The 13392-nt window shown below is 39.2% G+C and overlaps 1 protein-coding gene, 2 long non-coding RNA genes and 1 other non-coding gene across 5 annotated transcripts in view; 3 read left to right on the forward strand and 1 right to left on the reverse strand.

The window, feature by feature from the left end:
• Positions 1-11181, reverse strand: part of snx24 (sorting nexin 24) — a 46114-nt gene extending 34933 nt beyond the window's left edge. The window contains exon 1 of one of the 2 annotated variants that reach the window (XM_088629868.1): positions 10964-11181. In XM_088629868.1, coding sequence (XP_088485994.1) covers positions 10964-11032 — 69 coding nt within the window. In that variant the 5' untranslated portion in view covers positions 11033-11181. Of the gene's footprint in view, positions 1-4488; positions 4720-10963 lie in introns of those variants that run through there. The other variant, XM_088629870.1, reaches the window with a different exon arrangement.
• The window catches only part of LOC148673430 (uncharacterized), a 399373-nt gene that overhangs the window by 204157 nt on the left and 181824 nt on the right, over positions 1-13392 (forward strand). The gene's annotated exons all lie outside the window — the stretch shown is intronic.
• Positions 4600-4673, forward strand: trnak-cuu (transfer RNA lysine (anticodon CUU)). The gene has a single exon. It is a non-coding gene; the product is annotated as a tRNA-Lys (tRNA).
• LOC148673436 (uncharacterized) lies at positions 9562-12387 on the forward strand. Its single transcript, XR_015936020.1, has 2 exons — positions 9562-9909; positions 11572-12387. It is a non-coding gene; the product is annotated as an uncharacterized LOC148673436 (long non-coding RNA).

The raw sequence follows: 13392 nt of genomic DNA on the forward strand, positions 1-13392 counted from the left end.
AAACATCATGTTACAGTCAAAAGAGATTTCACAGGACCTCAGAAAAGTAGTTGCCACTCCTCAGTCTGCAGTTAAAAAACCTTTTCTGAACAGCTGGGGCGGCACTCATCTACTGTGATACAGATAGTCTGATAGTCTGAAAATGGAAAATACTCAAGACCAAAGTGAGTCTACCCAGGACCAGTCATCGTGCCAAGATCTCCCCAACTGCGACCCGGAAAATCTCATGACAGTCACATATAACCCCAGTGTAACATCTAAAGATCTTTAGGCCTCTCTTACGCAGCACGTCGGTGTTCATGCCTCAACCATCAGAAAAAGAATGAACAGGAATGGTTTTCATATGAAGACAGCCAGGAAGAAACTATTTCTCTCTAAATAGAAAATTGCTACTTGTCTCAAATTCATCAAAAAACATCAGAATGACCACTACTTGTAGAATGTTCTCTGGACAGATAAGTGAGAAGTTGAACTTTTTGGAAATGTTCTGTGTGGCAAAAACCAAACACTGCCTTCCAACAGAGGAACCTCATCCCAACTGTCAACCGTGCTGGTGGAAGTATCATGGTTTGGGGCTGCTTTGCTACCTCAGGACCCAGGCAGCCTGCCATCATGGACAGATTATACATTTTCTGCTGTATCAGACAATTCTGGAGAAGAATGTCATTGCCATCCATTCGTCAACTGAAGCTACAGTATGCTGAAAGTGCTTTATGGGGCAAGACAATGATCCTTAACACACAAAAAGTACATCAGAATGGTTAAAGAAAAACTTTTGCATTCGGTTTTGGCCAAGTCAAAGCCAGGATCTCAAACCCCTATAAATGTTATTGCAAGACATGAAGCAAGTTGTACATGCAACTAAATGTCACTGACCTGAAATAGTTCTGGAAGGAAGAATGGAGGCAAAATTCCTAAAAGCTGATTGAAGAGACTGATAAATGGATATAAAATTACAACAAATGTACAGCAGAAGTCACTGCTGCTGAAAGAAATGCTACATTGCAATTAAGTTATCTTCATTTTTTTTACTTCTTGAATATCTAGGTTTTAGGTCTGAAATATAAGATAATGCATGCCAATCTAGAGGATTCACAATCTTAGAAAAAGCACTGTAACCAACACCCCTGTGGTGTATTACAGTAACCCACACAGGATTTAAAATTAAAGTAAAGATTAAGGTGCCATTAAACCTGATGTTGTCACTAAAATTTGCAAAGTAACAGACTCAAAACTTTCTCTTTATTCAGCATTTTTTTTATTTTGCCATATCGCACAGATTTTGATATTAACTCATTCTTCACCAAGATCAGAGAATACCATCTACCAAAAGACTTATGGTTCATCTATAAAAAATGGAACTTTAATTAGCAAAGAAACATTACCCCCAAACTATGTCTGTTACACAGAAAATTAACATTCAACACATAAACAGTACTGTACATGAGTGGTAGTCTCTTGGTATTACATTAAGGTACTTGTGTATCTACAGTAAGTAAAACACAGTTGAAAAGACCTAATTAAAAATAAAGAAGTAACAGATACACATGCTTTTGTTATTTCAGAATATAAACAATGTTGGAAGTTAACTTATAGTTTTCAATAATTAACAAAGGCACATCAGAAGTCTAGAATTAATCACTTGATAGTATTTTCTGACTATAACATGAAAAAAGACCCGTGCAGTACATTTACTCAAGAAGACATTCACATTCATCCAACATGTTTGAAGTCGGTTGATTATCTACTCACTTTGAAATGTATTCTCACTCTGGGAAGTGTTTTATTTTACTCTACACTGAATATAAAGGGCTTGGATACCCCTTCTGTTGGCAACTTCAATTTTACTATGTTGTGACCATAATCTCCACTTTCTCGGTTGGGCAAAAAACCCCTGACATAAACCTACTGAAATTACTACCACACTGATACTGCCCAACAAATGACAAATCTCAGTGCGCCTGAAACATACGAAACAACTTTGAGGCTTCGGAGAACGGTCCACATTTGCAAGCAAATGATATTGTGGGAAGCTGGCATGCCCTGTGCATGACAAACTGATGCAATTTCAGCAGTGTCTGAGAAGCAGGGCGATATTTGTCTCGTGCTGGCAAGGGTTAGTTTGTAGCTACGCGTACAGTTCCCAGATTTGAATCACTGGGGGTCCAAAGGCCTTCTCTTGACAAGGTACAAATAATTACTGTACACTCTTTCCATTGTATTCTATTATTTTGTTTCTCTTATCTGTGGACTCTGTATGTGCTTGATCAAGTAAGGTCACTGAATTTTGACCATAACACAACATAACATTGCTCTTTGGTGATATGATAAATACAGCAAGGCTGTGCAGCATAGACAACCTTTTTCATTGTTTTTGTCTTCTCCCTATATATATATATTACCAGAAAAGAAAAAAAACATTATGGTTACATTGGTCGTACAGAAACTTTTACAGAGATTGTTTGAGAGTTTCTATACAATACAATAGTTCTTGCAATATAAACAAATGTTTTTTAACAGCTAGACTTTTCTACAGGCCTTTAACAATACCATCACTGACACCTTTTAATACAAGTATAGTAAGCCCCCCTCCAACATGGGGGTAACATTATTTCAACACAGCACGTTAGAGGAACCTGCATTGGAGGACCTTATGAGCTTTTGGAAAATTAAGGACAGGGGAACACAGCTGTACAAAGTGCCCTGTTAGCACTATACTATACAAGACACTTTCCTGCATCATTTACAGTACAATGATATTTTAATCATTCAAAAATTAAGAAAAAATAAGTTCAACACCATGGATAGCTGGTAATGTTACATAATACTACTAAATTAAGCATACACAATCTTATTCACCTTACCGAATACTGTAATAAAAAAAATCTAACAATACATACAGTAAACATGATGATAAAAAGGCAAAAAAGGAAAAAAACACTCACTCATAAAATAAAATAGATGTTAAGGTATTGTGTTAAGATGATTAAGCATATACTTTCTGAGCACTTTTTTAGTTGTACAGATAGTAGAATCATAAACAGAACCATCTTTATATAGATGTATTCAGATCAGAGAAAAACAGCCCATGGACCAGGAGCTTGGATGAGACTGCAAGAGGACTGCTATGACATTTCAGCTGTGATAGACAAAAGTAACCCATGGGTCTGAAAACAGACATACACCCCACAGAGTATTATATGGTACCTATTACCCACAAATCTATTATTAACCACTAAACAATATTACAAATAGTACTCGTTTCATCAGTCCATATTACCTCTTAAATATTGCGGATTTCAAAGTAAAGTAAAAATGTGCATATAACTTGAAATCGCTAATAATTTAAGAAATGCAGTGATTGAGAGTTCTAATTAAGAAATTAGTAAGTAAATTAAGGGCGTCACTATGGCGCAGTGATTAGTATGGTCGCCTCACAGTGCAGGTGCCCTACGTTCAATGCCTGGAGTACCATCTGTGTGGAGTTTGTATTGTTCTCCTCATGTTTAGGTTTCCTCCAGATGCTTCAGTTTCCTCCCAATGTCCAAAGAGGTAATTGCATGTTAATTAGCTTCTCGAAAACTTTGGCCCCGCTGTTAATGTGTAAATCTGCATCTGTGTGTGCCCCACGATGGACTGGCTTCCCATCCAAGGGGCATCCTGCGTTGCGCCCATTGGTTGCTGGGATAGGCACTGACTCCCCTCAACCCCGAAGTGGATGGTTAGAAAACGCATGGATTAAGTAAATGAGAGATCATCTGACCTGAACACCCTAAAGATATTGTGGTCCCCAGGATATGAAAAGGTAAGGCCTGGGTAAGTGAACTACCTGTATATGAACAGTCTCACAAATAGCACTGTTGAAATTTCTGATCTCCAGTGATCCCTGACATACAGTACATTATGTTAGCTATGGATAGTGTCTGGGAAAATTAACCACTCAAAATGAAAATCTGAGTCTTTGTTATTGTTTTTATGCTTAACAACAGCTCAGTCTGATAGATAAAACACAGCTAAAACTAACAAAATTCCTTTTGTGAATTTCAAGATGCTGAAGGGTTTAAGAAAATTGAAACAAGAAAACCAAGGAATTCTTCAGTTCCACACTAAATAAGGTACAGAATAAGAATCATTTCTGTCAACTAATCACAAAAAGTATTTTATAGAAACCATATGCACATTTTCAGAAACCAGAGCTACAGTAAATGAACTTAATAAAATCAAAAGGCAAAAAGAGCACTTTAGACATTATATTTTATTCTTCAGACACATTTAAAGCAGTTTCACTCAACTGTAATTTGATAGCATACATTTGTGTATGTTTTAATGGAGTTCTTCGCTAAATATACTTCACACATTAAACAAATTTCAACTGTCATCACAGTTGAATTCATGAGCATACTGTTACTGAAAAAACTTTATAAAGCAGTATAATTTCCTGTTTATGGTAAGGTATATTTTGTGGTGGAAAAAATGTGCAGCAGTTACCTCTTTCTTCCTGTCATCGGTGGTTGTTCAGTGCAGGAAAGGTGTTGAAATTCAAAACCAGGCTAAATCACTGAGCTTAGATTTCTGTAGTACTCTACGGCACAAATTAGGGCCCCGGCTAGCTCTGTTGGTAGAGCATGAGACTCTTAATCTCAGGGTAGTGGGTTTGTGTCCCACGCCGGGCGCCAGGTCCTCCATGTTGGAGGTTGGGCACGAGGCTAACAACCCTGTCCTGTAAAAAACGAATGTTACGGTAACAGCAACAGGATGTTGCTGCCTCTACATGCCGGAAGGCATAACGGGTAAACATCCACATCCACTACACAAATTGGTTATGTTTTGCAATAACAAATAGTTTCTAATATACTGCCTTCTTCTCCACAGTGGCCTACTGTGTTTAAGGACACTAAGGCATACAGTACTCTATCTTTTCAATCTTCAGAACAGTTTAATTTATTTTTCAAATCTAGCATGAATTATAGAGACTACAAGTTGAAATGTGGATAATTAAGTCAAAATTTAGTCCTTAATTTCCTCACACAGAAGTTATTTTCACTCACAACCAAATGACTACATGTAACATACTGTAAGACTGTAGATGGCTTGTATACAATCATTGTATGACATTTCTTATTCTCCTCTGAACGTGAGTATCTGAATTCTATAAAGGAAGACTGCTTATTAGGTGCTATATAGTACATATTAAAACAAAGAATAGACAAAAAAAACATTTGCTGCCCTGTAACAAATGTATACAAATGAAGATGTCTAGAACAACTGCCTGAGGACAGGACATAAAACTGAGTATAACACTGAATACTTTCAGTTACCCAAGAGCTAGGGGAGGAACAGATGTTAGGGTCTTGGTACAAACCATAAGAATAAAAGACATTTGACAGTGAAAATGCTTTTAATTTTAGGAACACCAGAAAGATGTTTTTCATCAGCCTACATAAAGCATTAGTTTTTGAAAAAATGAAATGCTCCCAAAAGCCAAAAAAAAACGTTTTTTTCCTTAGGAAAACCATTTTGTTGTGAAGAAGCCCACTATCATACCTCCAAAATGATTTTAATTTCTGGGATGTAATAACTTGTGTGGAAAATGGTTACTTATACCATGCACAAACAGAGAATGTAGACACTTGCAGGAAATCTGCAAGTCTGCTTTGAATTCATGCTGTATGTAAGAAAACTTTTTTCCCCAACAAGAACAAGATGCTTTATAGACAGTACACCACTGATTCTAGATGCCATTTAATTGAGATCAAACCAAACTACAAAACCAGTCTTCTGGCATCAGAAAGGGATTTTACTCCACAAAGAACAAAAATATAACCATGCACTGTGATGTTACAGGCATGTGTATCATTTTAGTGCATAAAAACAGGCATGTCCACAGGACCTGACATGCCAATTACAGGCTGCTGGGGGAACATTTTCGTCTTTCCCCCCAACATAACATGCATTCTCCTCCTAGAGTGGTGCTGTTTTACGCCCCCCTCGTTAGAGTGTACAGGACATGAGACATGATTCACTGTTTCTCTGAGCTTGCAGCTCACATACTCCCAGAATCAGAGTCTCCTGCTCTGCCTAATTCATGTAACCGAGCTCCTCACGTTGATACCTTCATTCAATGAGCCTCACCCTTCGCTTTCAGGTTCTTTCCTTTTTATACTAATCCTCTTTTGAGAGCAGCAGTGGAAGAGCTTTGACTCAGTTGCTCCCATTTGGCTGGACCTGCTCCACCACCTTCTCTACCTTAACAGTAGGCCAACACGGCAACGACCGAGGCTACTACTCATTTTCGAGTCTTCCCTGTAGCTCCATGTTTCCGACTAGAGCTTTCCTGCTCCCAGCCACCTCATGCAAGGGGCCTCCTGCTCCTCCAAGAGCCTCCTCCAAGTCCCCCACACTCTTCCATGATGGCTACCGGCTCATTCACCTCCTGCCAGTCGGCCCACAAACATCCAGGTCTGCTTCCAGCCTCCAACCTCTCTACCATACTGCACCAGGGTGGGTCTCACACTCACAGCCATAATCACTCGGGTCCCAGACTGTGCACTAATGGATGCCACAGTTGCTTTCTCTCACGTTCAGTCATAATTCACAACTCACTCAGATTGCACATACTGTAGCTTCCAGTGCATCTCTTTACCCCAAACTTCACTGTCTCACTCAGTTCACAGTTTTCCCTGCTGCATCTTCCCACTCCATGTCTCACATTTATAGAGTGAGGGCACAGCCATATCACTCTGCAACTCACAACTGGCAACCCACTGAGGCTCAGCAGGTGTGAGCCTGGTCAGTACCTGGATGGGAGACCTCCTGGGAAAAACTAAGGTTGCTGCTGGAAGAGGTGTTAGTGGAGCCAGCAGGGGGCACTCACCCCGTGGTCCATGTGGGTCCTAAAGCCCCAGGTAAACAGGTGCCATTCTTCGGATGAGACGTAAAACCGAGGTCCTGACTCTCGGTGGTCATTTAAAAAAATCCCAGGGCGTTTCTTGAAAAGAGTAGGGGTGTAACCCCGTCGTCCTGGCCAAATTTCCCATTGGCCCTTACCAATCATGGCCTCCTAATAATCCCCATCTATGAATTGGCTTAATTACATTGCTCTCCTCCCCACTGATAGCTGATGTGTGGGGAGCGCTCTGGCGCATTATGGCTGTCATCGCATCATCCAGGTGGTGCTGCACATTGGTGGTGGTGGAGGGGAGTCCCCACTACCTGTAAAGTGCTTTGAGTGGAGTGCCCAGAAAAGCGCTATATAAGTATAAGCAATTATTATTATTTCTACTACACCCCTGTTCTCAGGTCCATCCATTGCCAGAGGCCAGCAGCCAGACAGAGCCTTTTTCACCAGTGCCCTAGACCTTGCTGACTTTCACATACTGTATACCTGCATCAATGGTGCATTCACATTGTCACCACCACATGCCTACCACCAGAGGGCAGCAGCCAGATACACCCTTTTCTCCACCCGATCCTCATATTGTCAGGGGGAGGTTCTCTCTACCATCCCTACTCTCCGGAACACAGACTAATTAACTTTCACAACTCTCACACGTTTCACCGACAGCCCAGTTCTTTCACTCCAGAACATGCTGTCCCTTTAAATAAAGTGATCTTTCTAAACTTCCAATTCCCTCCAGAATTGTCATACTTAAATGGACCCTCCTGGGGTAGACACAATGCTACAAACATTTCAACCTCCCAGTCTCCTCCAAGATTGTCATTTCCACTCCTTCCCCCTTCCAGGGCATTACAGCTGCAGCCTGTTAGTCTGCTCTCACACAACACAGAACCGCTCTCTCTCAACACTGACAGCAGCGGCACTTTGCGCCCACTGCTAACATGCAGACAGTGACCTGTTTTCTCTCTTTCACTGCTTCAGTCAAGCCACTTTCACTGCCGTGCTTCAGCGAGAGTTAAGTGGAGACATTCATCTACAGACACTTGCCCACCCTCACTCTCCTGTTCACTTTCGTTCAAGGTAAATGGGAGACCTGATCTTACATCTGCCCAACGCTGAAGCTAACCCAGAACTGACAGCTTGGCTTGACCTCCTCATAGGGAAGTATTCACTCTGCTCTCATAGGCACGCCACCACCTGTGTCTCCTAAATTTACAGGCTTCCTTTATCGGTGGTTGCATAGCCCCCCCCAACAACAAGCGCCTGTTCAACATACTTCATATATAACAATGGACTTTGTTCAAGCATAGTGTAATGATATGATTGTTCCTTACCTCACATTATTTGTACTATAGCTGGAGAGAAGTTTTGATGTGAAGTTCACCTATCCAGAGCTACAAAAATCTTCTACCCATTTATTATTGTAATGTATTGCATTATTATTGCTTGTACTTTTCAACTAATTCGTACTTTACAGTGCACATAGAACTGAAAACAAATATGTAAAATTACCCTTTATCACTGGTAATTAATTGCACATACTGTAGCTATATTTGCCATCACAAAAAAGCTATTTTTAGCTTCATGAAAGCAATCAGTGCTACAACTTCCCAAATAAAGTTTCAAATGCTTATCATGATCACAGTAATAACAATCAGGCCCCTTGTTTATGTTTTGATTCAGTTAACAGAGTCTGGACAAAGTCAGGAGGAGTATTGCTCAGAATGTTTAGCCAAATACTGGATGGCATAACAACTAAATTACCCGAATGCCTGGAATACCTTGGTTGCTCTTGTCCAGGCATTAAAAGACCATATGAAGCTGATAACCTCAAATTATTATTCTGTATGCTGTACATGCATAAACACATTTTCCGTAAACTGCACATTATATAATACTTCAGTACAGTGGGCAGACAAGTATACCACCACCTCTTCACAAAATATATACTTCTGCACAAGAGTACACCTTACATTTACTGTAACCAGTTTTAAAGTTTTATTGTGCAACCAGACTCATATTATAAAAATTCCTAGTTTTATTTTACTTGAGCTTTCATTAGAGTGCAGACAGTCTTTTGGAATTTTTGGTCCGGGGGGCCCCCCAATCCGATAAGTGTTAGAATTTCTTTATCCAAATATTAGTTTTATTTCGGAATTAAGCGACTGTGACTAACTGGAAGTCAGGAAGTATATAAAACAAAAAAATGGAAAATACTCATAACTGATTGGATAATTTGCATTAATTACCTACGCTTTTGTAGTATTTTTTCTAAAACATGGGCCTGTGCTCAAGGGAATGCCCTACCCCAACAGGCACAGGTAAAAACCTTTTAAGTTACTGAAGAGAGAAGTCTACTTGGAAACCTAATCCAATTATTTAAAAGTCCACAAAGGCACTGAGAAAGTCAACCCAGCAGACTCCTTCAGGAGAAACGCTTTAAATACAAACATGAAGACAACAAGTGAAAATTACATTAAAGTGCATTTGAACCTGATTTCAGGAGGGTGGAGCATTTCCTTACACAAAAGACTGTGGGAGTTCCCAAGGCACGCAGTTGAAGATAGTGTACTGTAGGCTTCTTTCAAGAAATGACTGAGTAAGATCCTTGCAACTCATTATCACGATCTACAAAATGGGCTAGATAGCCCAAATGACCTCCTCTAGTTTGTAACCATTCTTATAGTTTTTTTTAAATGTTAAACAAGTTAAATCCTTTATGCTTTTTGTTCTTGTGCAAGTGCATCATTTTCCATTGACATATACTCTCTATGTAAAGAATCAAAGCTTTGGCTGTACTAGTTATTACACAACAGAGCTGAAGAGAAATTCTGCCGACTTCCTCTAAAGCTAGGCAACTCCCAGATAGTAAAATAACACTCGGCCAAAATCCACAGCAGTATTAACCAGACTACCCTGCAAAGACGAACATATGAAATTGCAGGGAGACGTTTTTTTTTTTAAAAAAAAACTTTTACAGCAGGATGTCAAATTCACCTGGAAAACAAACTGTATGTACTACATTTACCTCAATATTTTAGTGATTAAAAGGAAGTCAAGCTTTCTGTTCATGAGATGTTAAGAAAACATGTAATAAAGAGACAAATGCCCTAAAACTGTTAACACAGTTATCACAACATGAACACCAGGGTGAGATTAAGAATTATGTGAGCAAGATATATTTTCTAACCGATTTCACATGCCTCAGTGGAGTCGTCATTATTTATTTTCAGTGTAAAATGCAGTGTAATCTTTAATCATTTCATCTGTACTGTAAATATATTGTGTCAGGCGTTACCAGCGATCATGGTCATGGATTGGTACGGAGTATGGGACATTTCACTGACTTCAGTAAATATATAATCAGTTAAGGTTAAAAAATTACACCCTTCATCTTTCAACGTTTATGATCCAAATCCAATCATCACATTTAATCAGACTAGATTCCTATAGTCGGCTCTACATATTTTAAACGGGTTACAGACGTGTTGTTGTATTATAAGTTATTTTGTTTTTGTCAGAAAATACCTCAAAATGTCATAAACTGCCTGCTATGAATCAGAAATGCAGAATATTTAATCGACTCTCACTTAAAATAAGAAAACAGGTGCCTTCCCACTAATACATTGTACATTGTGCTATAATTCTGGACTGGAGGTCTATTCTGACCACATCACAAACAAAAAGGCTGGTAAACATGTTACCATCTACTATCGCGAAAATAAAAAATAACTATCTGCAAATGCATAATATATGTTTTTGAATTAAGTAACTCGGTTGTAAAATTTCATAAGAAGTTACGCATTTATTACTGATGTAACCTGCTTAGGGTGTATTCAATTAGATGACAAAGTACGTGGGGTAGGGACGCCTTAAACTTATGTAAATAACTTCTTTAAATTGTGTTTTGTCAAGAAACATGGTAGGGGTTTAATCAAACGATTACACATTTAAGATTTTCTGGTAAGTAACAAGGGAAGAAATTAAAAAATCTACATGTCCCCGCACCTTCAGCTGCACAGTTTGTTATAATGTTACCAAATGATTTGGGCATTTTGTCCTTACCGTGTATCCTTTTTCCATTGCATTATCCTCAAATCGGAAGGAAGGAATACACACCATTAAAGGATGCATCACGCAAATAAGACTAAAATAACAGAAAAACGTAAGCAGCAAAACAAAGTAACTAAACGTAGTGTCGCTTATCCCAGCGTTTCATGAATAAAAAGATCTCACTGGTGACAGTCAAACTTTGCTGCCTGCGTACGACATGCCCATACGCTTTAAACAGGACACGTGAACGGTCACATGACACTTACTGACAATAAAGCTCCGGATTTTACTCGCGCACTCCTTAAATCTTGAAATGTGTCAAATGTAGGAGGTGCGTTTGTTTTTAATCATCAGAAATAACTGCAGAATGTGAGATAGGCAATAGAAACGTGTTCTGGCTTTAATTAATAAAGCAGTTAGATGACAGGTAGAAGTGCAGTTCTTATTATGTACTATTAATAAACACGTATTCATTCAGTGAATAGCATTTGTGTTTAGGTGCAGGGTTAATCTTCAGCTTTTGCATCAATGAATTAACTCCGTTAGATAAAGTGAAAGCTAGAGCCTTCGTCACTGAAAATACCAACTGTAACTAGTTACATTGCTCTCTCTGCCAACAGCGGACATCAAAAATCAAGCAGCTCGGGGTCAATGTGGGAGCTATACTCCTCCACTTTGGTTGGTCCTCCACGAATCCATCCAGGACTCCAGCCTGGTGGTATCCCAGTCCTAGGATGTCTCCAAGGATGTCCTTCTCCTTCAGCTATGTCTGAAGAACATTTGTGTATGTCAACAATTCCCTGTTGCTGGACTTCTGAGAGCTGACTATATTGCCACCTGTCTGCTACTGCCTCTTTGAGGGGCTGTCCAGATGACACTCCTCCCCCAGTCTGTTATTGCTCTTCTAAAAGACCTTCTAGGTTTCTTTCCTGTCTACTACTGCTCTTCCATGATGTGGATGTCTAAACTGATTCCCACTGTTTGTTGTTTGCTACTTAAACAATCTTAACGTGACACTGGGTCTCTCTTGCTTGCTGCTCGTTGCCATGTGTTCACTGGCACAGAGAATTTCTAGCCACACCTTCCTTTTACCACAGGCTGCCACTCTTCTCTTAATCTTACCAGGATCTCTGACTGAGCCTCACACAAGGTGGGCAAGTCCCTCAAGAGTCAATCTTCAAGCCAAGCTGGAGGACTGCCTGCCTTATCTCTGGCTAGTTAAACTTGTACAGTGTCTTCCAGGCCTGGCTCTTAAGCATATTCTTTATCAGCATCTTCATCACTAAGAAGTCTGAGACAATATAATGACTACATCTGATCCATGTTTTTTTATTGTTCAAAGCTACCTTGAATTTAAGATCTGTAGCTATCTGTTATACTTTTCATTGTGAAATGCATCCTTCTCAGGAGAGTCTATAAAACCTTTTGTTATTGTATTTCTTCTTTTAAATGTTATTGCTTTTTTTAAATCTCTTTACGTTTTATATCAATCATAAAATGTTAGTAGAGACACAGAAACTAAAATAAGACAACTCTGCCTTCAGTTTACAAAAAACACCTGTGAATTAAAGTTTATCCGGTGGGGCTTTGCATTTATCTACAACAGCTTTGAGTTGAGTAGTGTCATTAATAATACTGTAGTACACATTGAACCACAGGGGACAGACGAAAGCAAGACCTTTCATCATCTGAGCTGTAAAAAATGAAATTCTAGTTTATGGATACCTTTTAATATAGAGTCTGATTTTGACAGATTGTCAATATGACAAAGACTTTGTATTAAGCAGTGTTACAATTTTTGACAGCAATTCAGAGTTGTATATGCACAACCATAAACACTTGACAAGACATCAGTGGAGCAGGATCCCAGTTTAAAAAATTTAAATTGCTATTCCTTGAAAACATATTACGACAGAAATAAATCACCAGAGAAAATAATCAAATGTCCTTTTAGTTTTGGAGCATTCCTGAGAACTACATTACAATGAGCATACTTTAAAAAACCAGGAGTATTTCACTCAGACGTTTACCAAAAAAAGTCCACAATTCCCATTGAAGAGTTTAAGAGCTTTACAGGTATTATAAGCAACAGGGAAAGGATGGTATTCTACACATTGTAATTTAGGTAGATGCTATTCATAAACCATTAGGAATCTTTGCGCAGTCTTTCAAGACAGAGGTATTACCTACTGACTAAAATTGCTATTCATAATCATCATCATCATCATCATCATCATCTTACACTTATATTGAGCTTTTCTGGACACTTAATGGGGACTCCTCTCCACCATCAAAGTGTAGCCTCCACCAGTACGCTCACCACACACCAGCTATCAACTGGGAGGAGAACAGAATCATTAAGCCAATTCAGAGATGGGGATTTATTAGGAGGCCATGACTGGTAAAGGTCTGGGGGAACATTTAGCCAGGACACTGGGGAA

This window comes from Lepisosteus platostomus, chromosome 4 (genome assembly GCF_059453375.1).
Source record: "Lepisosteus platostomus isolate fLepPlt1 chromosome 4, fLepPlt1.hap1, whole genome shotgun sequence".
NCBI lineage: Eukaryota > Metazoa > Chordata > Actinopteri > Semionotiformes > Lepisosteidae > Lepisosteus > Lepisosteus platostomus.